This window comes from Ranitomeya variabilis, chromosome 7, assembly GCF_051348905.1.
Source record: "Ranitomeya variabilis isolate aRanVar5 chromosome 7, aRanVar5.hap1, whole genome shotgun sequence".
Classification (NCBI taxonomy): domain Eukaryota; kingdom Metazoa; phylum Chordata; class Amphibia; order Anura; family Dendrobatidae; genus Ranitomeya; species Ranitomeya variabilis.
In genome coordinates, this window is record NC_135238.1 from 175,292,553 (window position 1) to 175,318,295 (window position 25,743).

General features: G+C 45.7%; 1 protein-coding gene across 3 annotated transcripts in view; it reads right to left on the reverse strand.

Annotated features, from left to right (window-relative positions):
• Positions 1-11,206: 11,206 nt before the first annotated feature.
• RBM44 (RNA binding motif protein 44) overlaps positions 11,207-25,743 on the reverse strand; it is a 124,692-nt gene continuing 110,155 nt past the window's right edge. For all 3 annotated transcript variants that reach the window (XM_077272301.1, XM_077272303.1, XM_077272302.1), the window contains 3 exons: positions 25,077-25,207; positions 24,855-24,997; positions 11,207-11,473 (listed from right to left, as the gene is read on the reverse strand). In XM_077272301.1, coding sequence (XP_077128416.1) covers positions 24,871-24,997; positions 25,077-25,207 — 258 coding nt within the window. In that variant the 3' untranslated portion in view covers positions 11,207-11,473; positions 24,855-24,870. The remainder of the gene's footprint in view (positions 11,474-24,854; positions 24,998-25,076; positions 25,208-25,743) is intronic.

A 25,743-nucleotide genomic window follows, 5' to 3' on the forward strand; every position in this document is an offset into this window, starting at 1 on the left:
ACTGGAATGGATAGTGACCCTTGGAACTATGAAACCTGCGGGTTTAAATGAAACCCTGAATTTTGCCCCATATTTGTGAGTCATCTCTCTATATATACCTACTTATACCCCTCCTTTCATTCTGTATTTTAACTTGTGGTTTGTGTTTGGTTTTAATACTCCTTATTTTGTCTTACATGATATAGGCCTCTTCTATACACCAGGAATATAGCCTGAATTTGGGAACCCAATTATAAACAAAATGCTGATAGAGTTAAATTGGATCATAAATTGGATGCCTTTGACACATATACGGAACTCAGCAGATTGTGGATTCCTTTGTTGAAGAAATAGCCTCTATCACATATTTATTTGTGTATCTTTGGACTTTTTATATTTAACTAATATGGAGTACAGACACCCCTGCTGTAGTGCGGGGTCATTCTCTCTGTGGTCACCTGCTCCCGTCCGGCGGCGTCCTGCGGTGGGTGCAATCGGGACCAGCTGGTGCCTGCTTGTGCTCAGTGCTGGATATGTCCAGGCGGGGGCGGGAGGACCTGGACAGCGGCGCGCATGCGCCGTATAGACACAGCATAGGGGTAAGCGGTACCATGCGACGAGCACATGGTGTGTTGTCATGGATACTTAAAGGTCCTGTAAGCCACTCAGCCTAACACTTCCCCCTTGAGAAAGCGAGGCTCACAGCGGCGAAACGCGCGTCAGAATGCGTGCTGAGCCCCACCCTGCACTAGGTGAGACATGTTCTCTTTATGTGTCTACCACAGGGCTCCTATATTTACTACCATTATGGCCTAAACTATACTATTACCTACTGTGATACTGACTAATGCCATAGAGCAGGTGTTTTCCATATAGGGACATTCCCCCTCCTGATGGGCGTGTAGGTGAGCAATATGTCTGCACCATATGTACAATTGAATTACGCTTATATGAGATATGAATAGTTCATGCAGGGTGCCTCATTAGTCTTCTGGTGTCTTTTTTCGCACTTTTGTGTTTTGTGCACTTTCATTACTGTGTCATGTGCTGGTATTTTTAACCCCTTAGTGACAGAGCCAATTTGGTACTTAATGACAGAGCCAATTTTTACAATTCTGACCACTGTCACTTTATGAGGTTATAACTCTGGAACGCTTTAACGGATCCTGCTGATTCTGAGATTTTTTTTTTCGTGACATGTTGTACTTCATGCTAGTGGTAACATTTCTTCGATATTACTTGCGATTATTTATGAAAAAAATGGAAATATGGGGAAAATTTTTAAAATTTTGCAATTTTCAAATTTTGTATTTTTATGCCCTTAAATCAGAGAGATATGTCACACAAAATAGTTAATAAATAACATTTCCGACATGTCTACTTTACATCAGCACAATTCTGTAAAAAAATTTTTTTGTTAGGGAGTTATAAGGGTTAAAATTTGACCAGCAATTTCTCATTTTTACAACACCATTTTTTTTTTAGGGACCACATTTGAAGTCATTTTGAGGGGTCTATATGATAGAAAATAACCAAGTGTGACACCATTCTAAAAACTGCACCCCTCAAGGTACTTAAAACCACATTCAAGAAGTTTATTAACCCTTTACGTGCAATGAACATTTACCTTTTTTGGCAAACACTTTAATTCAGAACCATATTTTTTTATTTTCACAAGTGTAAAAACAGAAATTTAACCATACATTTTGTTGTGCAATTTCTCCTGAATACGCTGATACCCCATATGTGGGGGGTAAACCACTGTTTGGGTGCGCCGTTTGACTTTTTCAATGTAGAATTGGCTGGAATTGAGATCGGATACCATGTCGCGTTTGGAGAGCCCCTAATGTGCCTAAACAGTGGAAACCCCCCACAAGTGACACCATTTTGGAAACTAGACCCCATAAGGAACTTAACTAGATGTGTGGTGAGCACTTTGATCCCCCAGGTGCTTCACGGAAGTTTATAACGTAGAGCCGTGAAAATAAAAAAATCACATTTTTTCTACAAAAATTATCTTTTTGCCCCAAAATTTTTATTTTCCCAAGGGTAACAGGAGAAATTAGACCACAAAAGTTGTTGTGCAATTTCTCCTGAGTACGTCGATACCCCATATGTGGGGGTAAACCACTGTTTGGGCGCACCGCAGAGCTTGGAAGAGAAGGAGTGCCGTTTGACTTTTTCAATGTAGAATTGGCTGGAATTGAGATCGGATGCCATGTCGTGTTTGGAGAGCCCCTGATGTGCCTAAACAGTGGAAACCCCCCACAAGTGACACCATTTTGGAAACTAGACCCCATAAGGAACTTATCTAGATGTGTGGTGAGCACTTTAAACCCCCAGGTGCTTCACGGAAGTTTATAACGTAGAGCCGTGAAAATAAAAAATCCTTTTTTTTCACTCAAAAATGATTTTTTAGCCTGCAATTTTTTATTTTATCAAGGGTAACAGGAGACATTGGACCACAAAATCTGTTGACCAGTTTGTCCTGAGTACGCTGATACCCCATATGTGGGGGGAGGGCACTGTTTGGGCACCCATCAGGGCTCGGAAGGGAAGGAGCGCCGCTTGGAATGCAGACTTTGATGGGATGGTCTGCAGGTGTCATGTTGCATTTGCAGAGATCCTGATGTACCTAAACAGTAGAAACCCCCCACAAGTGACTCCATTTTGGAAACTAGACCCCCCCAAAGAGCTTATCTAGATGTGTGGTGAGCACTAGGAACCCCCAACTGCTTCACAGAAGTTTATAATGTAGAGCCATGAAAATAAAAAAAATCATATTTTTTCCACAAAAATGATCTTCTCACCCCCAAATTTTTACTTTCACAAGGGTAACAGGAGAAATTGGACCCCAAAATTTATTGTTCAATTTATGCTGAGTAGGCTGATACCCCATATGTGGGGGATAAACCACTGTTTGGGCGCATGGCAGAGCTTGGAAGGGAAGGAGCGCCGTTTTGGAATGCAGACTTTGATAGAATGGTCTGCAGGCATTATGTTGCGTTTGCAGAGCCCCCGATGTACCTAAACAGTAGAAACCCCCAAGTGACCTCATTTTGGAAACTAGACCCCCCAAGGAACTTATCTAGACGTGTTGTGAGAACTTTGCATTATAAACTTCTGTGAAGCACTTGGGCATTCAGAGTCGTGAAAACAAAAAAAATATTTTTTTCACAAAAAATATTTTTTTAGCCCCCCAATTTTTATTTTCACAAGGGTAACAAGAGAAATTGGACCCCAAAAGTTGTCCAATTTGTCCTGAGTACACTGATACCCCATGTGTGGGGGGGGACCACTGTTTGGGCGCATGACTGAGCTCGGAAGAGAAGGAGTGCCGTTTTGGAATGCAGACTTTGATAGAATGGTCTGCAGGCATTATGTTGCGTTTGCAGAGCCCCCGATGTACCTAAACAGTAGAAACCCCCCCACAAGTGACCTCATTTTGGAAACTAGAGCCCCCAAGGAACTTATCTAGATGTGTTGTGAGAACTTTGAATGCCCAAGTGCTTCACAGAAGTTTATAATGCAGAGTCGTGAAAACAAAAAAAAATATTTTTTTTTCACAAAAAATATTTTTTTAGCCCCCCAATTTTTATTTTCACAAGGGTATCATGAGAAATTGGACCCCAACAGTTGTTGTCCAATTTATCCCGAGTACGCTGATGCCCCATATGTGGGGGTAAACCACTGTTTGGGCGCACGGCAGAGCTCAGAAGGTAGGGAGCACCATTTTACTTTTTGAGCACAAAATTGGCTGTGGCGTTTAGAGACCCCCTGATGTACCTAAACAGTGGAAACCCCCCAATTCTAACTCCAACCCTAACCCCAACACACCCCTAACTCTAATCCCAACCCGATCCATAATCCTAATCACAACCCTAACCCCCAAAACACCCCTAACCCTAATCCCAAAGCTAACCATAACCCTAATCAAAACCCTAAACCCAACACCCCCCTAATCCTAATCTCAACCCTAACCTCAAAACCTAACCCTAATCCCAATACACCCCTATCCTTAATCCCAACCCTAGCCTTAACCCTAATCCCAAACCTAACCCTAATCCCAAATGTAACCCTAATGCCAACCCTAATCCAAATCCTAATCCCAACTCTAACCCTAACTTTAGCCCCAACCCTAGCCCTAACTTTAGCCCAAACCCTAACTTTAGCCCTAAACCTAGCCCCAACCCTAACCCTAGCCCCAACCCTAGTCCTAACCCTAGCTCTAACCCTAATCCTAGCTCTAACCCTAACCCAAGCCCTAACCCTAAGGCTATGTGCACATGTTGCGGATTTTGCTGCGGATCCGCAGCGTTTCCCATGAGTTTACAGTACAATGTAAACCTATGGGAAACATAAAACGCTGTGCCCATGCTGCGGAAAAAAACACACGGAAACGCAGCGGTTTACATTTCGCAGCATGTCAATTCTTTCTGCTGATTCCGCAGCGGTTTTACACCTGCTCCATAATAGAAAACCGCAGGTGTAAAACCGCAGTGGAATCCGCACAAAAACCATGGTACATCCGCGATAAATCCGCAGGAAAAACGCAGCGTTTTGGTCCTGCGGATTTATCAAATCCGCTGCGGAAAAATCCGCAGAGAACCATTCTATGTGTGCACATATCCTAACCCTACCCCTATTTGGAAAATAGAAATTCATACATTTTTTTTATTTTATTACTTTTTTCTTACTAAGGGGGTGATAAAGGGGGGGCGGTTATTTACTATTTTTTTTATTTTGATCACTGTGATAGGATCTCACAGTGACCAAAATAAAAAAATGAGGAAGAATTTTCTTCTGCCGGCCGGCAGATCATGGCGGGCGCACTGCGCATGCCATTTTCTTACCGGAGCAAGAAGCCGGCGGCCAGCAGAAGAAGCAGGAGGACCCAGGGACACCGGTAAGTATAACAGGGTCCCCGAATCCCCCTATTTCTCTGTCCTCTGATGTGCGATCACATCAGAGGACAGAGAAATGACATCGCTTTTTTTTTTTTTTTTTTGCGGTCGCCGGTAAACAGTTAATTACCGGCGATCGCAAAACAGGGGTCGGTAAAAACCGACCCCGATCATGTTCTTTGGGGTCTCGGCTACCCCCGGCAGCCGAGACCCCAAAGAACATCCGGGTGCCGGGCGCACTGCGCCCGCCATTATTTCCCCGGAAAAAGATGGCGGCGCCCATCGGGAGCCACGAGGAGCTCCGGGGGAGGTAGGTGAGTATTGGGGGGCTATCGGGGACCACATTTCTCTGTCCTCCGATGTGCGATCACATCGGAGGACAGAGAAATTAAATGACAAATCGCGGTTGTTTTTTTTTTGCGACCGCCGGTAAACGGTTAATTACCGGCGATCGCAACTCGGGGGTCGGTAAAAAAAACCCCGAATAATGTTCTCTGGGGTCTCGGCTACCCCCGGCAACCGAGACCCCAGAGAAAATCCGACTCTGGGGGGCGCTATTCACTTTTTCCACAGCGCCGTTAATTAACGGCGCTGTGGTTTAAGTACCCTTAGCGGCCGCCGTTAAAAGGCGTATCGGCGGTCGTTAAGGGGTTAAATTGTCAGTATTGTTATAAATAAAAGTTTATTAATTTTATATGAAAAAAAGCTTCCTTTGGTTCTCTTCAATATGATACAGCTCTGAGTATATAGAGATTTAGTGATAACTGCACCCCTGGTACTGACTGACACTGGCTCTACATTGGGGCCGTCAGTCAGGGCCACAGTTACAGTGTGACAACATGCATTGCTATGTGACTTTAACCGGAACGCTGTGGGGGTAATAAAGATCATTTTGTCCCCAGCAGCGTTCGGCTAAGTGCGGGCGCTGGGCAGGTCAACCCCTTCACGACATGCGCCGTACTAGTACGGCGCATGTCTGTCTCCCCCTTTGATGTGGGCTCCGGCACTGAGTCCACATCAAAGTTGCGACATGTCAGCTGTTTTGCACAGCCGATATGTGCGCGCAATAGCAGCAGGTGGAATCGCGATGCACCCGCTGCTATTAACTAGTTAAATGCCGCTGTCAAACGCTGACAGCGGCATTTAACTACCGCTTCCGGCCATCAGGCCAGAAATGCGCGCATCGCTGACCCCCGTCATGTGATCGCGGGGCAGCGATGCATCGGCATGACAACCTGAGGTCTCGAGACCTCTATGGTTGTTGAAGCCGGCTTGCTGCGAGTGCCACCCTGTGGTCGGTGCTCATAGCAAGCCTGTCATTTAGCTGCAGAGGAGCGATCTGATGATCGCTGCTATGTAGCTGAGCTGATCCAGTTGTGCCAGCTTCTAGCCTCCCATTGAAACATGGCAAAAGTAAAAAAAAAAAGTTTTAAAAAATATTAAAAAAATATATATATAAAACTTAAAATCACCACCCCTTCGCCCCATTCAAAATAAAATAAAAAATCAAACATACTCATATTTGGTATCGCCGCGTTCAGAATCGCCCGATCTATCGGCGCGAGAAAAAAATTAAAAACGCCAGAATTACTTTTTTTTGGTTGCCGCAACATTGCACTAAAATGCAATAATGGGCGATCAAAAGGACATATCTGCACAAAAGTGGTATCATTAAAAACGTCAGCACGCAAAAAATAAGTCCTCACCCGACCCGAGATCCCGAAAAATGGAAACACTACGGGTATCAGAAAATGGTGCAATTTTTTTTTTTTAGCAAAGCTTGGATTTTTCTTTCACCACTAAAAAAATAACCTAGACATGTTTGGTGTCTATGAACTCATAATGATGTGGAGAATCACAATGGCAGGTCAGTTTTAGCAGTTAGTGAACCTAGCAAAAAAGCCAAACAAAAAAACAGTGTGGGATTGCACTGTTTTTGCAATTTCACCACACTTGGGAATCTTTTTCCCGTTTTCTAGTACAAGACATGGTAAAACCAATGGTGTTGTTCAAAATTACAACTCGTCCCGCAAAAAATAAGCCCTCACATGGCCATATTGACGGAAAAATAAAACAAGTTATGGCTCTGGGAAGGAGGGGAGCGAAAAACGAAAACGCAAAAATGAAAAAGGGGTCAATAACGCTATTACCTGCAAATTAACCGCACAGTTGTCTCCACTAACGTGGTTGTTGGTGGTGCCTGCACAGTAGCATCTGTCGGCGACACGATAATGCTAATGCGCAGGTGCCATCTTAGTGGAGATTTTTTTTTCTCTAGCAAGATGGCGCCGGCAGCACCTGTGCAGTAGCATCTATCGATTCGCCAATAGATGTTACTGCGCAGGTGCCATTTTGAGACAGAACTTTTTTTTAAATAAATTTAAAATCAGCAAATAAAATTGAATGCGTATTATGAATGTGATCATGCTGCAGCATAGGCGCCGCTGCCTGCTTGCTGAATGTGATTTTTTTTTTTTTTTTTTTAACTTTTCAATACATCTAATATTCAGTATGTAAAGTAGGGGGCAGGTTACTGAGGGTTCAGAATACCTGTCATAAGTATGAATACCTAAGCAGAGCACCACAGGCCACCCCGGAGCATGAGCATATCATTAACACAAAACTGAAAAGATTAAACAACCACAAGACGGATTTCATCACACAGGTATCATTGTAATCAGTATAATGGCACCAACCTGACACTGTGTGTAGGTTACTGTGCACAATCCTGCAGACAGGTTCCCTTTAACTCCTTATCGACCAGTGGTATTTTGGGTTTTGCATTTTCATTTTTTGCTCCCCTTCTTCCCAGAGCGATCACTTATTTTTTGGTTAATATGGCCATGCGAGGGCTTGTTTTTTGCGGGACGCGTTGTACTTTTGTACACCACTATTGGTTTTACCATGTTGTGTACTAGAAAACGGGAAAAAAATTCCAAGTGCGGTGAAATTGCAAAAAAAAAGTGCAATCCCACACTTGTTTTTTTGTTTGGCTTTTTTACTAGGTTCACTAAATGCTAAAACTAGCCTGCCATTATGATTCTCTAGGTCATTACGAGTTCATAGACACCAAACATATCTAGGTTATTTTTTATCTAAGTGGTGAAATTTCAAACTGTTAAAAAAAATAAAAATAAAAAATTGTGCCATTTTCTGATACCCGTAGCATCTCCTTTTTTTTTTTGTGATCTTGCATTGGGTGAGGGCTTATTTTTTGAGTGATAGAAGGGGCAATTCTTAATGCGGCAATAACAAATGTGTATGTTTGATTCTGTTTTTATTGTTTTATTTTGAAAAGGGTGAAAGGGGGGTGATTTGAACTATTCTATTTTTTTAAATATTTTAATTTTTTTTTTTTTTACTTTTGCCATGCTTCAATAGTCTTCATAGGAGACTAGAAGCTGCTACATAGAGGCAATGTCCAGATTGGCTCTATATTGCAGAATTACCCACTTGCTATGAGCGCCGACCACTGGGTGACGCCCACAGCAAGCCGGCACTGACAACCATAGAGGTTTCAGGTTGCCAATGCCAACACCAGTGACCCACGATCACTTGACGGAGTTGGGGGGGGGGGGGGGGGTTTCTGTGTGTGTATTAAATGCTGCTGTCAAAGTTTGACAGCAGCATTTAACTGATTAATAGCCGCGAATGGATCGCGATTCCTATTGTGACCGATGTCCGAGAGGGGTTAAATGCCGCTGTCAGAGGCAATTAGTGGGATAATAGCTGCAGGTGGATCGCGATTCCACCCTCGGCTGTTCCGGGCACATGTCAGCTGTTCAAAACAGCTGAAATGTGCCGGGAAAAGAGTGAACTCACCGCCGGAGCCCGACATCGGCGTACTATTACGGTAAAATATGCTTGGCAAGTGTGTATTATTTTAGATTTGACTCTTGTAATTTAAGAAACAAGCATAGAAATGGATTTTTTGCAGTCAATTTATTAGAATACAATTCAAAACTAAACAAATGGAAAATATGTAGCATCTACTGCTACAAAACAAACAGAAAATAGTGCATAAACCATACAAAGTTTCAAATTTGCTTACTTCTGACAGAAAAATAGAGGGAAAGAATATATCAATGTGAAGCACCATCTTTTAGCAAGTGTTGGTTGCAGACTGGAATCACTATTTTTTTTGTCAGGAATCTGGGTAGTTTGCTACCTATTTTACCCTACTGTAAAATCTGATGGATCGCCTTGTTAAGTGAAAGATCACTTAAAAATGGAAACCTTGATAGTAGTGTGAACATAATATTAAAGGGGTACTCTGGTAAGAGGTGAGGTTTTCTGATGACTAAAATTAAAGTGATACACCATTAAGAATAAGTTGCCTATCCAAAGTATAGTTGATTACTAGTGATGAGCGAGTATACTCGTTGCTCAGGTATTCCCCAGCATGCTTGGGTGTCCTCCGAGTATTTATAATTGCTCGGGAGATTTCGTTTTCAGCACCGAAGTTGAATGATTTACAGCTGATAGACGGCTTGAATATACGTGGGGATTCCCTAGCAACCAGGCAACCCCCACATGTACTCAGGCTGGCTAGCAGCTGTAAATCATGCAGCTGCGTCAACAAAAACTAAATCTCTGAGCAGTTACAAATACTCGGAGACCACCCGAGCAACAAGTACACTCGCTCATCACTATTGATTACTTCTCGATTCCTGGGGGCCTGACAGATGAGATCCTGCCTGCACGGCTATCTTCAACAGGTTGATGTAAACTTAATGGAGTGACAATGTGCATGCTTGACTGCCGCACCAGTCAATTTAAGTTCCCACATTCAGGGATTGGTAAAGGCCTTGGTAGTCAGACCACTACGAAACTAGAAATTCTCTCTATTGTGCATAGATAACTTCTTAATGGTGTTCACTTTTAAAAGGGGTTGTCCTGTCCAAATCAGTAAGTCTGCAGTCACTCTGTGACTGCAGACTTATCAATCCCTCCAGAGCTCACACTGTGCGCTGCGGGGATTCGCCGGTTTCTGAGCCGGGACCGGAGGGGGTATGTATGCGTTATACATAATCCCGGTCAGAGGCCGCCCAATGGGTGCAACCTTGCTGCATACACAGGTTGCATCAATGATATGTCCATCCCTATTCTGGACCTAACTGTATTTAGTAAATAGTTCGGCTTACTCAATCTTTTTATTAGTGTCAGAACCTTCAGCTTTTAGCTTTAACTTGTAAAGTATATCTTCTCCTCAGAGATATACTTCTCTGCCCTGGAAAACCAATAACTTGCCCTCCTCTGGTAATTGGTATTTGAGAAGCATTTGTTAACACTAACCAGCCAAACTTTCCATAAGCCCTCTATAAGCATTCTTGGTATACATCAGACCTGATACACCAGGAGTTTTTCATATGTGGAAAGAATTTGAAAAGCAAGATGTGAACATTTAGTTTCATCATTTGCTGGAAACCATTCTATATTGTGACCGCATGACACGGATACACAGCAAGTTACAATATATCAGGTACAGGGCTCAACATGTTTTCTGCAAGAATGATTTCTTTCCTGAATAGAGAACATATTTTTGCTTACTGTGCTATGATTTGGGGAAAGATTTAGCTACAAAAGTAAGCCTATGATCATAAAGATCCAATTCCAGCTTTCGGAAGTGTGTAGCTTCCAAGTCTCACCTACATTTGTTACTGCTGACTAGCGGAGCCATTACAGAAGCACTCCCATTAACTTTTTTGATCCCCTAAACCTGTGTAAATGTTAGCGTAGGGTCAGTGTGCCAATATATTCACCGATCGCTGTCTTCTTCGGTATCATGCGACATTCTGCTCCTCTTGACAGAAATTCAGACGCTGCTTTGTGTGATCTAGAAGTGTACTTTATGATATGTCTATGGAGCCGCAGTCTGACCCTTCATAGACTTACATTGTAAAAGACAAGTCAAGGTCACACAAGGTGATGTGATCCGTAAAGTCTGAAGAGCGGTAACGTCACTCAGGAAAGGAGAACTGTGCTGGATCCCAGAGAAAACGATTGGCGAATATATTGGACAACACTTATTCTACACAAATATCTACACAGGATTAGGAGGAAAAAAAGGTTTATGGGAAGCCTTCTTTAAATGTCTTGTGTCATTGTGCTCCTGCGGCCCCTGTGTATGCTCAGGCCCAGCGCTCCAGAGGTTATCACCTGGATCCTGTGTAGTGGAGCAGAAATAACCGAGTCTTTCCTTGACAATGGAACAACCTTGATGATCAGTTATCATTTTAGTGACAGAATGCTTCCACCTGGAGCAAAAGATACATTTTCAGTCTCTGTCCAGAGTATCACTTGACGACAAAAAACAAACAAAAACAAAAAAACACAAAAACTAATTAAGTTTAGTTTTTCTTTCAATATTAACAATTTTTTTTTTTTTTTTAACAAACAGAAGAAAAAATACATGAAAATAAAACGTTAACAAAATACCAGAACACAAAAGCGTATTTATATTCCAGCCTTTCACACTGTCCTGAATTGTAAAACCAGGCTGAAGGTATAACAATATCATCTCCAATTATCTGTCAGCTTTATTTTCCTTGGACTTCAATAAAAAAGTATGAGGAAGGCTAGAAGGAAATCTGAGGAAGAAAAACAACACATGTTCACACATCAGAAAAAAAAGAAAAGAAACATTTTTGCTAAAAAGTAATCTATATCTTTACACAGAAAACATCTGGGAAGTATCTATCCCGTATAATTCCACCTGCCTATGAAGCTATGAACTGGATCTCAAGGTTGTCATTTAGGATATGTGCACACGTTGCGGATTTGCCTGTGCGAATTCAGCATCTCTTGGCAGAAAATGCAGGTCACAATCTTTTTTTTTTTTTTGAGGATTTTGTGCGTTTTTGTTGTGGATTTCAAGCGTTTTTACCCCTGCGGATTTATATTATGGAATGGGTGCAGAAACGCTGCAGATCCGCACAAAATTGACATGGTCCTGCTTTTAATCCGCTGCATTTTCCGTACCATTAGCACAGCATTTTTTTTCCCACTGATTTACATTGTTCTGTAAATCACTTGCGGATCTGCGGCTTTTCTGCGAGGAAAAAAAACCGCTGCGGATCCGCAGAAAATCTGAAACGTGTGCACATACCCTGACTCTAGAAAAATTACACTACCTTGTAGATTTGTGTCACATCAGCTCGCCATGCAAAAAAAAAAGGCGGAAAAAAAAAAAAAATCATTCATTTATTTTCAAAATTTAGATTTTAGTTTCCTTCCTTTCATATGTTAAGAGTTTGGTATCACCTTAATCATACTAACCTGAAAAATCATGTGGCTAGGGTATTTTACAGCAAAAAAAAAAAACAAAACAAAACACTGTAAAAACGAAAATATAAAAAACACTGGCTATATCCCGAAGAGGTTAGTTAACAAGCATAAGGTGGAAAAGCACCCTTAATATGAGGTTCACTTTTAAAATCGATTTGTCACCAGATCTTATAATACAAACTGCATAAGTAATTATATCCATTTAAACCTGATGAGGCTGGTGTACTTACGCCGAAATTCCATGTCAGAATAGCTGGTGTATACAATCATTTTTGAAATCTTAAATTCAATCTCCGCTCACCTAGCCCGATGGACAGCTTTTCAGCATCACTCCTCCCTGCAGCTGCTGAAAGCTCACAAGCTGCAGTTATAAGTTAGACTGGGTGGACTGGGATTGAAAACACTTTAGACTTATCCTCTATGTCAAAAGAAAAGGCATTACAGACAGCTCCATTAGACTAATATTTTAAAACTGATGGAACTGGTGTGCCTATGTTGAAAATCCATGTCAGAATGGCTGTATAAAAGTTTTTTTAAATATTTTTTGCTTGATATTTACAAGGGAACCGGTCACAAGGTTCTTTCCCCAATATCAAGTACAGCCACTGCCTTTAACCCCTTTCTGACATTGGGCCTAATAGTAAGCCGATTTCGGACTCCCTCCCTTTGATGTGGGCTTCAGCGCTGGAGTCCACATCTTATCCGGCACGTCAGCTGTTTTGAACAGCCGACATGTGCCTCTGACAGCCGCAGGTGGAATCGTGATACACACGCGGCTGTTAACTTGTTAAATGCCGCTGTCAATCTCTGACAGCGGTATTTAACATGCACTTCCGGTGATCACGGCAGAAACCAAGCCAATCGGTGACCCTGTCTTGTGATCGCGAGTCACCGATGGGTTGGCATGACAACCAGAGGTCTCCAGCAGACCTCTATAGTTGTCACTGCCGGATTGCTATGAGTGCCACCCGGTGGTCTGTGCTCATAGCAAGTGAGCAATTGTTGCTACATTACAGGCGATCTTGATCATCGCCTGTATGTAGCAGAGCCGATCGGGTTATGGCAGCTTCTAGTCTGCCATGGAGACTATTGACGCATGCCAAAAGAAATAAAATAAGGTTTTTAAAAATATTTAAAAAAATTAAAGAAATATAAAAGTTCAAATCACCCCTAACTGTGGGATTGCACTTTTCTTTGCAATTTCACTGCACTTGGAATTTTTTTCCTGTTTTCCAGTACACGATATGTTAAAACCAAAGGTGGCGTTCAAAAGTACAATTGACAATTTTTACCAAAAAATGAAAAAGTTATGGCTCTAGAATAAAAGGGAAGCAAAAAATTAAAATGCAAAACCAAAAAACAGGATTTTTGGTTGCTTACCGTAAAATCTGTTTCTCTGAGCCTTCATTGGGGGACACAGGAACCATGGGGGTGTATGCTGCTGCCACTAGGAGGCTGACACTATGCAAATAAAAAAAGTTAGCTCCTCCTCTGCAGTGTACACCCTACCGACAGGAAGTAGGATATTCAGTTAGTGAGAAAGCAGTAGGAGAAGTACCATGTAAAAGATAGAAAACTCAAACTAACAATTTACCACAACAAAACAGAGCTGTTCAACTTGGGAGGGTGCAGTGTCCCCCAATGAAGGCTCCGAGAAAGATTTTACGGTAAGCAACCAAAAATCCTGTTTTCTCTATCGCTTCATTGGGGGACACAGGAACCATGGGAAGTCCCAAAGCAGTCCCTGGGGAGGGAACAGCAGAAAACTCCATTCATGTCGGAGAACTCGCTACTGCCGTACGCGAGATCCTTCTGCCTAGGCTGGCATCTTCCGGAGAGTAGGTATTGACCTTATAAAATTTGGCAACTGTTTGAATGGAAGACCAGGTTGCCGCTTTGCAAAGTTGTAGGGCAGATGCCCCATGGTGTATTGCCCAGGAGGCGCCTACTGCCGGGTAGAGTGAGCCTCAATCCCAGGGGGAGTCACTCTGTTCTTGACCCGGTAAGCCTCCGAAATTGCAGTTCTGATCCAGCAAGCAATCGTAGCCTTAGAGGATGGCAGGCCTCTTCGTGCACCATCAGGAATGACGAATAGAGAGTCCTTCTTCCTAAAGGGAGCTGTCCTAGCCAGATAGGTCCTCACCACCCTGACCAGAACTAACCTGTTCAGTGAACGCTCTACAGAATGAGTCGGAGCAGGACAAAAGGAAGTGAGGACAATACCCTCATTCAGGTGAAAGGTGGACACCACCTTGGGAAGGAAGGCAGGCAGAGGTCGCAAAATCACCTTATCCTGGTGAAGAACCAAGAAAGGGGGCGACAGGAAAGTGTCGCCAACTCCGAGACGCGCCTAATGGAGGTGATGGCCACAAGAAACACCACCTTCCAGGACAGAACGGACAGGGAAACCTCCCGGAGAAGTTAAAAGGAAGAACCCCTCAGGGCCTCCAGAACAAGATTGAGGTCCCAGGGGTCCACAGGAGTCCGGTACGGAGGAGCCGCATGTGCAACTCCTTGAAGAAAGCTTCCCGCTCTCAGTTCAGAACCTAAGGTCTTCTGGAAAAGAATGGAAAGGGCTGATACCTGACCCTTTAGTAAACTAAGGGCAAGGCCAGCGTCAGCGTCCTGCCTGGAGAAATGCCAGAATGGAAGGGAGAGAAAGGGACATCGGCGGAATGTCATTAGACTCACACCAGCAGAAAAAGGCTTTCCAGGTCCAATAGACCTAGGAAGATGACGGCTTCCTAGCTTGGATCATGGTGTGAATCACCCGATCAGAGATTCCTAACACTCTCAGAACCGCGGTTTCAACAGCCATGGCGTTAAATTGAGCGACTGAGAATTCTGGTGGCAGATCGGTCCTTGGGACAGAAGATCTGGCTTGTCTGGGCGTCTCCAGGGGGCGTCCGCGAGAAGATTGACTAACTCTGCAAACCAAGACCTTCTGGGCCAATCCGGTGAGATCAGAATGACCGGCACCCCATTCGCCTTGATCTTCTTCAACAGCCTAGGAAGAAGGGAAGGAAAACAGAAAGGGAAGCACGAACTGCGACCAAGAAATGGCAAGGGCATCGGCGCCCACCGCAAGAGGATCACGGGACCTGGAGATGATCCGTGGAACCTTCCTGATCAGTCGGGAAGCCATGAAGCACACATCCAGGGTCCCCCCCATCAAAGGCAAATCTGATGGAAGACCTCCTGATGCAGGGACCATTCCCCTGCCGCGAGGCCCTCGCGGCTGAGAAAATCGGCGGCCCAGTTGTCCATGCAGGGAATATGCACCGCGGATATCGCTGGAAGTGTCACCTCTGCCCAAAGGAGGATATTGGATACCTCGGCCAGCGCCAAGGCACTTCGATTCCCTCCCTGGTGATTAACATATGCCACCACCGTGGCATTGTCCGTCTGAACTCGAATTGGCAGATCCATGAGAAGCCTTTCCCAGTGACGGAGGGACAGAAGAATGGCCCTTATCTCGAGGATGTTGATCGGCAGAGAGGATTTCTCTGCCGACCAACGTCCCTGGACAGTCAGATGGTTAAACACGGCACCGCAGCCGAGAAGGCTGGCGTTCATCGTCACCACCTACTAGTAAACGGTTAGGAAGGACCGGCCCTGTAGGATGAGAGGGGATGACTGCCACCAATTGAGAGATCGTTTGGCTCTAGAAGAGAGCCGAACCGGACGATCCAGAGAGAGAACAGAAACATCCCACTGTGAAGAGATGGCCTGCTGAAGTGGTCCTGAGTGGAATTGGGCGGAAGGGATCGCCTCTGCCACCATCCTCCCTAGGACCTTCAGGAAGGAAAGAAGCTGAAGGCCCTGTAGAGAAACTCCCTGTTGGAGGATTGCTCTCTTCTCTTTGGGAAGAAAAACCCTTGTCTGACTGGTGTCGAACAGCATGACTAGATAAAACAGGCGCTGAGTCGGAACAAGGCAGGACTTTTTCCTGTTGACAAGCCACCCGAAATGGGACAAGGTGTCGAGAAAGATGGCTTTCCTGGGCCTGAGAAAAAAAATAGAATTATTCTTACCGTTAATTCGGTTTCTAGGAACCTTCCACGACGGCATACGGAGGTTGCCTCTTTGCCCTAATGGGGAACAGGAAATGGAGAGGTTAAAAGGCCCTCCCACCTCCCTCTCACCAGTGACTTATAACTGAAAACCATAGCACCGGTTTACCTTGAATCCCAGATTTAAATCCAGGAGTATAGGGAGGGAACTAGCGCCGTCGTGGAAGGTTCCTAGAAACCGAATTAACGGTAAGAATAATTCTATTTTCTCTAGTCACCTTCCACGACGGCATACGGAGGACTACCAACTGATTGGCGCTAGGGAGGGACAACGGCCTGGAGTACTTTCCAGCCGAAGGCTAAATCCTTGTTGGGCATTACATCCAATCTGTAATGCCTGGAGAAAGTATGCAATGAAGACCATGTGGCTGCCCTGCAGATTTGCTCTGCTGATGCACCTGCTCTTTCTGCCCAGGAGACTGAGGTTGATCTAGTCGAATGAGCCTTGATTCCCACTGGAGGAGTTTTGTCTTGAGCAAGGTATGCTTCTGCTATGGCTTTCTTTATCCAGTTGGCAATAGTACTTTTGGCTACCTTTTTTCCCTTATTTTGTCCTGATGGATGGATAAATAGATTGTGGTCAATTCTGTAAGAACTGGTTTGTTCCAAGTAAAACAATACAGTGCGCCTGACATCCAGCATATGGAATCTCTCTTCTTTTGAATTTGCAGGATTTTGGCAAAAAGAAGGTAGAATAATTTCCTGGGAGCGGTGGAAGTCCGATACGACCTTTGGAAGAAAGGAAGGGTCTAGGCGCAGTACTATAGAGTCATCTCGAATGGATAGGTATGGTTCTCTTATTGAGAGAGCTTGTAATTCTCCCACCCTCCTTGCTGATGTAATAGCCACTAGAAAAATTGTTTTGTAGATTAGGTTTTTCTGGGAGCAGGAGGATAATGGTTCGAAGGGGGGACCTGTGAGCCCCTGTAACACTAGGTTGAGATCCCACAGTGGTACTGTTATTTGCTTCTTAGGGTTCATTCTAGAAGCCGATATCATGAATCTCTGGATCCAGCGATGATTTGCCAGATCCTGATCAAATATTGAACTGAGGGCGGACACCTGGACTTTTAAGGTGCTAGGCCTGAGGCCTATTTCTAAGCCCTTTTGCAAAAAATCTAGAATTTTTGAAATATTCGGGTTGAAGGGATCCGGCACCTCAGGGAGACAAAAGAATGAGAATTTCTTCCAGATTTTATTATATATTGCAATGGTTACCGGTTTCCTAGATTTTTGAAGTGTGGAAACCACTGCTTCTGATAGTCCTCTGGCTCTTAATATTTGGGCTTCAGTAGCCATGCCGCCAGATTCCACTTGTGGGCATCTAGGAGATGGATTGGTCCTTGAGAAAGAAGGTCTTCTTCCATCGGAAAGTGGAGCGGCCCATCCACCTGAAGGTCCACTATCAGGTTGTACCAACTTCTCTTGGGCCACAGCGGAGCTACCAATATGGTAGGTGTTTGTTCTTCTCGCACTTTCTGTAAGACTTTCGCCAGTATTGGAATCGGTGGAAACGCATAAGCCAGCCGAAAATTCCACTTCTGGACTAGCGCATCCACTCCTTTGGAGCCGTCCCTGGGGTTCAGAGAAGAAAGCTTCGACTTTCGCATTTCGGCTGGATGCAAAGAGGTCGATTTCTGGGAGACCCCATTTGTTCACCAGCATCTCGAAACCGGTTGCTCAAGCACCATTCCCCCGGATGTATGTCCTGGCGACTTAGATAGTCTGCCTGAATGTTGGATGAGCCTTTCAGGTGAACCGCCGTCAGAGATAAGAGATGTCTTTCTGCCCAGGAGCATAGTCGGGCAGATATGTTCTTCAGGCAATTGTTTTTTGAACTGCCCTGATGTCTGATGTGGGCCACCGTGGTCACATTGTCCGAATATATCCGAACGTGATGTCCCTTGACAAGATGACCTTCTAGTAGGGCTTCTTCTACAGCTTTTAGCTCTCTGTAGTTGGAAGACTTCTTGCTTGTTGACTGGTCCCAGAGGCCTTGGAAAGGGCTGTGATTTATCATGGCCCCCCAGCCTCTTTTGCTGGCGTCTGTTGTAACTGTGGTCAGTGGGACTTGCATCCAGCTGACCCCTTTTTGTAAATTTTTTGGGGACATCCACCATGCCAGGGAGGCTTTGACACGACCTGGTGTGTACAGTTTTTTGTTCAGAGAACTGGGATGACCATCCCAATTCTGCAGGATATGTGCCTGAAGAATTCTGGAATGGGCCTGGGCCCATGGTACCAATTGAATGCAGGCTGTCATCGAGCCTAGAAGAGACATGCCTTCTCTGATTGTGGGGGATCTGGTGTCCCTGAATGTTTTGACCTTTGATAGAAGGGTTAGATGGTGTTCCAATGGGAGGAAGGACATTTGTCTTGCAGAGTCCAGGAGAACTCACAGGAATTCCCTGCATTTGGAGGGTCGTAGGTGAGATTTTTCCAGATTCGGCACCCATCCAAGAGATGTCAGGATTTCGAGAGTCTTGGATACATGAGACTCCAAGGCCTGTTTGGAAGGAGCTATTAACAGAAGGTCGTCTAGATACGGCACTATACAGACGCCTTGCCTCCGGATAAAGGAGACTACCTCCCCCATTATTTTGGAAAATACCCTTGGAGCCGAGGAAATTCCAAATGGGAGGACGTTGAATTGATAGTGCTCTATCAGACGCCCTCTCTGTACAGCGAATTTGAGATGTTGGCAAATGTCTTTGGTGAATGGGGATGTGAAAGTAGGCATCTTTCAGATCGAGAGTGGCCATGAAGGAGTGTGGACCTATCAAGGGAATGGCATTCTTCACTGATTCCATCTTGAATCTTCGGTACTTTATATGCCGATTGAGATTCTTTAGATTTATAATGACACGGGACTCGCCCGATGGCTTGGGAACCAGGAATAAGCGAGAGTAGTGGCCTCGATCCCTCTCCGATTCCGGTATCTGGGATATCGCACCTGACATCTTTAGGGCCCTGAGACCGGACGCCAATTTTGATTGATCTTTCAGGGAAGGTAGGGAGGTGACTTTTAGACCCCGTGGGGGGGAGGAAATGAATTCTATTAGGAGACCCTCTTTGATGACATTGAGGATCCAGGGGCAAGAGGTGATGTTTTGCCACTGGGAGTAAAAATTTGAAAGTCTCCCCCCCACTGGATCGAAGTCACCGTTTCTCCTGTTGAGACTGCTGCTGCGGTTGTTGAGGGATGAGGATGTTTCTCCCCCCTCCCTTCGGGTAACTCCACCTCCCGGACTTGCCTTTCCCTCTCTGAGAGGTTTGGGCCTGAAAGGGACGAAAAAACTTCTTTTTGGGAGTTTTTTGTTCTGGGAGGGCTTTCTTTTTATCGGTTGCTTTCTCCAAGATGTCATCAAGAGAAGGCCCGAAGACGTAGTTACCTTTAAATGGTATGGCGCATAACTTGGCTTTGGAGGTGATATCACCAGACCACATTTTTAACCACAGCGCCCTTCTGGCCGAGTTAGTCTGAACTAATGACCTCGCAGCAATTCTGATGGTCTCCATAGAAGAATCCGCTAGGAAACCCGTGGCTCTAAGGAGACTAGGAAGGGAGTCTAACAATTCAGCTCTTGAAGTGCCCTGGGATATGTGAGACTCCAGTTCACCTATCCAGCGGAATAGAGCTCTAGCCACCCATGTTGATGCGATATTGGCTTTGAGGGCTACCGAGGAGGTCTCCCATGATTTCTTTAATAGACTCTCTATCTTCCTGTCCATCGGATCCTTTAACTGTGACGAGTCTTCGAATGGAAGAGCCGTTCTTTTAGCCACTCTAGCCACCTGAGAGTCAACTTTAGGGACATCCCATTTGGTCAACTCGCCTTCCAAGGGGAATCTATGCTTCATCTCGGATGGAGTACTGAGACGTTTTTCAGGTAATTCCCACTCTTGGTCAATCATATCAGATATATTCTGGTGGATTGGAAACCCCACCCGTTTACCCTTAGTTATGCCACCAAACATCTGGTCCTGAATGGACTGTGGTTCTGGCTCCTCCTCCAGCCCCATAGTACTGCGTACCGCAGCTACTAAGTCCTCAATCCAGTCTGAAGAAAAGAGATATTTTCTGGCTTCAGATGTTATAGAGGATGTAGATTCCTCCTGTCGACCTGAGGATGAGGCATAGGAGAGGTCTGACTCAGATTCAGAATCCTCCTCCTGGATCTTCCGTTTTTTGGCTGGAGAGGGTGGTGGAGGGGGTGGGGGGGTAAAGGCTGCTAGGGAGGATTGCACTTCTTGCTTGACCAGAGATCGAATTTCCTCTAGTAAAGAAGGTTGCTCTGCCCTGACAACTTTGTCAGTACAGGTCCTGCAGAGTTTTTTCTCCCATGAAGGTGGCAGCTTAATGGTACAGATGGCACACTTCTTTTTAGTAGTTTTGGGGACAGACCTTTCTCCCTGTACTGAGAGGGGAGAGAGAGTGACTAGAGGATACCCCCAAGTTACTACCTAAGGACCCCTGTCCCTGCGGCACTTACTGTGGCAGGGGCAGCGCTGGGCTCTGCAAGCGCAGGGCAGGTACTGCTCTCCATGACAGGAACAGTCTTACCTGCAACGTTTTCTGGCAGGTTTTATACACAGCGGTATGCACCTGCCCCCAGCGATGTGGATACACCTCTTCCCCTCCATGGTCCAGCGTGGAGGACGCCGTCCTGCACGAGACACCGCCGGCGGAAGTGCCTCCAGGGAGCGCAGAAAGGACCGGAAGTGACGCGCGCGATCACTTCCGGGTTGCCAGCGGCATGTTGGAGGGGAAGGAGACCGGAGAGCTCCAGGAGGACTCCGGTCAGGAACACTAGCCTGCTTTGCCCTCACGGGGGCGCGGGAAGGCTAGGCACAGGTCCCGAGGACACTGCAGCGCGGCGCGACGGGAGCAGCATAGGAGGGGAGGTAAGATACGACCCCATGCTGCCCGGTTACAAACAAGCCGACGCTGTCAGATGCAGCAGTCACCGGCCACCACTGCATACGAAAGTAAACCTCTCCTGTCCCATGGGGAACAGGAAAGACACTGGCGAGAGGGAGGTGGGAGGGCCTTTTAACCTCTCCATTTCCTGTTCCCCATTAGGGCAAAGAGGCAACCTCCGTATGCCGTCGTGGAAGGTGACTAGAGAAAAGGAGCCTTTATGAGGATATCGTCGAGATACGGCAAGAGCACTAAACCTCTGATCCACAAAATGGCCATCAACGCTGCCATGATTTTTATGAAAACCCAGTGAGCGGTTGCGAGTCCGAACGGCAGGGTTTAACTGGAAACGGTCGTGCTGTACTGCAAAACCCGGGTATCTCTGATGCCCTGGGAAAATAGGAACATGGAGATAAGAGTCTTGGATTTCTATGGAGCACCCCTTTGTTCAGTAACTTGAGATCCAGGATGGGCCGAACCACGCCGTTTTTTTTTTTCCCCCCTCTTTTCGGCACCACAAACAGGTTTGAATAGAAACCTGTGAAACGTTCCCAGTCTGGGACCGGAGCGATTAACACCAAACTGAGAAGGGAGGCAATGAATGCAAAGAAACCCGGCACCAGAGAAGGATCTCTTAGGGGACGGGATTCGAAGAATCGATCTCGGGGTCATTAATCAAACTCTATTTTGTATCCTCAGGATACAACCTCCCTGACCCTTGTGTCCTCCACTGAGGCGAGCCAAACGTCTCTGAAAAAAAAAAAAAGGAGACGACCGCCCAGCCTGGGAGATGTACCGAGACCTCAGTGTGAGTCATGCCGAGGAAGATCTGCCCTGTCCAGGTCTGGAAGATCTACCTTGGGATTTACTGGAACGCCAGGAAGGGGTGGGCTTAAAGGAAACCTTCCTAACCTGGCGAGACCTCAGCCTCTGCTGGTGGGAAACCTCCTCTGTCGCCGTGAAACAGCGAAAGGACTGAAACTGCGCTTTGGAGGCGGCCGGCGAGATTTGGACTGGGGAAGAAAGGAACTCGAGCCTTGATGGCGTCCTTAATAATTTGGTCCAACATGGAGCCGAACAGAAGTGACCCCTGGTAAGGGACTTTTTTGATGACATGTCTGCCTGCCAGGCCTTAAGCCAAATAGTCCGACGCATAGCCACGATATTGCTGGACACCTGAGCTGCACAAGACGCGGCATCCATGGAGGCAGAGACCAAGTAGTTCCCTGCGTGAGATGGAGCGGGAGGAGGACCTAAAAAGGTGCTCGTGTCCGGATCCCTTGCAGCCTGCGTTCGAAGGCCCAGACGGAGATTCCTGTGACCCACTAGCAACCACGGAAGTCGGGAGGGGCAACCCATCAAGTATGGACAGCAGGGTCTGGGACACCTTGGTGAGATCCACTACGGACTATGACAGAGGAAGCCCACCCTGGAATAGGGGCCTCACTCCCACCCTCCCACCTGGGACAGAAGGGCACTCCTAGGCGGTGGGCACAGGGGGGCTGCTGCAGTCCTGACAGAGGGGAGAGGACTGACCTGAAGGGAGCATGCATTTGCACGAAGAGCACACAAAGTGTTTCATGAGAGCAGAAGAAGAGGAGGTGGGAGGACGAGAGCGCTCTCCCTTAGAATTAGGCATGATGAGCAGACCCATTAACTGATGCCAGAAGGTTAGGGGACAGGAGAGCCGAGGAGAGTGTCGGGCTGCAGAGCAGATACTCACAGTACGTGCAGTCGTCCTGTATTCAGACTGTAGAGCTGCTGTGCCATGAAGAGGAGGCTCCACAGGAAAAAGGAACAATCTGGGTCCACCAAGAGGAAAAACGGCAGTCACAAGAGGGTGCCCAGGTCCAGGAGTGAAAAAGTGCACACTGCAGGGACACATGCTGAAAAGCCTGCTCTGAGACAGGAAAAGGGGAGAAGCTAAGCCGGGGGCGGAGCCAATCACCGGGGCGGAGCTAAGTCCCAGCAGGAAGGAGCTAAGATAGGTGGGAGAAAAGCCAGCCCGAAAAGCAGGATGAAGAGGGGCGGAGCCAGCCCTGCAGCTAGGCCCAAGTGAAGCCGGGACCTAAATTAGAGCTGGTGACCGCCGGATGGGGGAGCAGCGCGGAGGATTGAAAAAACGCTGCAAAACAACACCTGCAGCCCCCAATACCCCCAAAATTAAAGGGAAAAAGACCCCTGATGCCCCACTCTGCAGCTAGGCCCAGAAGAAGCCGGGACCTAGATTACATCAGATGACCACCGGAGCACGGGGGAAGCGGCGAGGAGAGCCCTAAACTGCTGCAAATGTAACCTGAATTAAGGGGCCCACTATTAAAATAAAGGAAATTTGTGTTTTTTTCCTGATAGTCTTTCTTCTGTGATGATCTTATCTTTCACTCTGTACCTGGGGGAGAGAGAGAGAGAATACCTCCCCATCCAAGATCGGACGTCCGATAATCCAGCATAGTGGGACGTCTGTGTCTCCTCGAACTGACAGGCTGACAGGCTCTGGTGGGCGAGTGGGTGGGAGACAGAGGCAGGCCCGGGTCCGAATCGCCTCAACACGCTTCTGTGTTAGGGGCTGGGGTCCTGCCGACTAGACGTATGAGGATACGGGGTGGCAGTACATGCCGTACTCATAGTCTCTTTGTGGGAGTACAGGAGTGACAGTTCACCCTGTATCCCCCCAGAAACCTGAGAAGACGCACATTGAGGTAGATATGGGTCTAATGAAAGACCCGTGTCCACCTCCTACTGACACTAAGCTAAACTGAATATCCTACTTCCTGTCGGTAGGGTGTATACTGCAGAGGAGGAGCTAACTTTTTTAATTGCATAGTGTCAGCCTCCTAGTGGCAGCAGCATACACCCCCATGGGTACTTTGTGTCCCCCAATGAAGCAATAGAGAAATACCTCTGGTCGTTAATGGGTTAAAGGGAACCTGTCAGGTCCCCCCATGCCCCAGATCCACCAGCAATTGTGTCTCCATATGTAAATGCCCTGCCTAACAGTCCCTGTATTACATTACAAAAACAGATTTAAGAAAAAGTATTTCTGAAGTCTGATATGTAAATGGAGTGTTGGTGTCCCCAGACAGACTAGTCGGACCACTTAAATGCTATCATGCCCCTGTGGGTGTGATAACTTACAAGTGCTGGTCTCATCGCAAGCGCTATATATACCTCGCGCATGCGCGCTGCTTCTTCCCCTCGCATGTTTCATCATCTGAAGCCAGGTGTACACACGATTGGAAGTCTTCGGCACTTATGATCATGTGAAGTGCGCCTCTCTGAAGCCAGGATGCGTGACAGGTTCCCCTTAAATGAACATTTTAGGAGTCCAGCTAATATTTATCTGAAGACCAGTCCTTCTGATGGCTTTCCAAAGAACACCAGTGTCATTGGGACTGAGATTTTTATTTAATAATGGACGCAGTTTGTATTATGACATTTTGTGACAGTCACTATAAAACTAGGTCCTCTTTTTAGGTCCAGGATAAAGCTTATTATTTTCCTCCTCTTCATCTCACATGTAAAAATGTAAGTCGCAAGTAAGCACCTATAGCCAATATTGTGTTAAATGTAAATGCACCAATGGAACAAGACTGAATAAGAGTTCCCCGCGGTTGTCCTTGTGTAACAGGAAGTAACGTATAGTCCCAACATACGATTTTGTGTGTCCAAGCAAATCTTGTCAAAACAAACCTGCTATGTAACATTTTCATGCTGGAGGGATATTTCCTGCTAATTTAGAAGATACTGCAGATATAATTTCTGGAATGGTCAAACCACCAAAGCTTCCTCCTCTGTTGCACCTTACTTCTTCCAATGCTTTAACAATCTGGTCTCTGAAAGTAAAAAACAAGAACAAAAAAACCATGATAAAATGATTGCTAATCACTTAACAACCATGCATTCATTACTCACCTAGTAGCATCTTTATGCAGCTCTCCGAGATATTTTATAACTCTTTTGAACTGGGAGAAATTTAACTGGTTTGGAATGATAACGATTGGTAGCTCAGATGAGGTGTTGAGTTTTGGGTAAACACCCCAGTCCTTTGGATAAGAATAAAATAAAAATAAATCATAAAAAGGTAAAGCGTAAGTAAATCACAGAACAAACAGTACACTAAAGTAATGTGTAAAAGAAGCTACACATAAACTAGTATTTTTGGTGAATTTTCAGAATAAGCCATATAAGAAATGTTTATGCAGAGTGCCACTATATCTGACCAGTATCCTTAATTTTTCACTATTCTTTGCCCCTTTCAAGGCTCAATCTCTAATTCTCAGTTTTCCCTGAGCTCAGCTTCTGGGCAGGGGGCGCTAGCTGCTATGATGGTTCCCACTTATAGTACACACACAGAAAAGTAGATCCTGCACCTCCATCTCTTTCCCTCAAACAGCATGAACAACATTACACAGCAGTAATGTTCAGTGTTGCTGTGAATCCAGGACGAGGCAGTAGAACACTTAAAGGGAACCTGTCACCCCGTTTTTTCCGTATGAGATAAAAATACTGTTAAATAGGGCCTGAGCTGTGCATTACAATAGTGTATTTTGTAGACCCTGATTCCTCACCTATGCTGCCG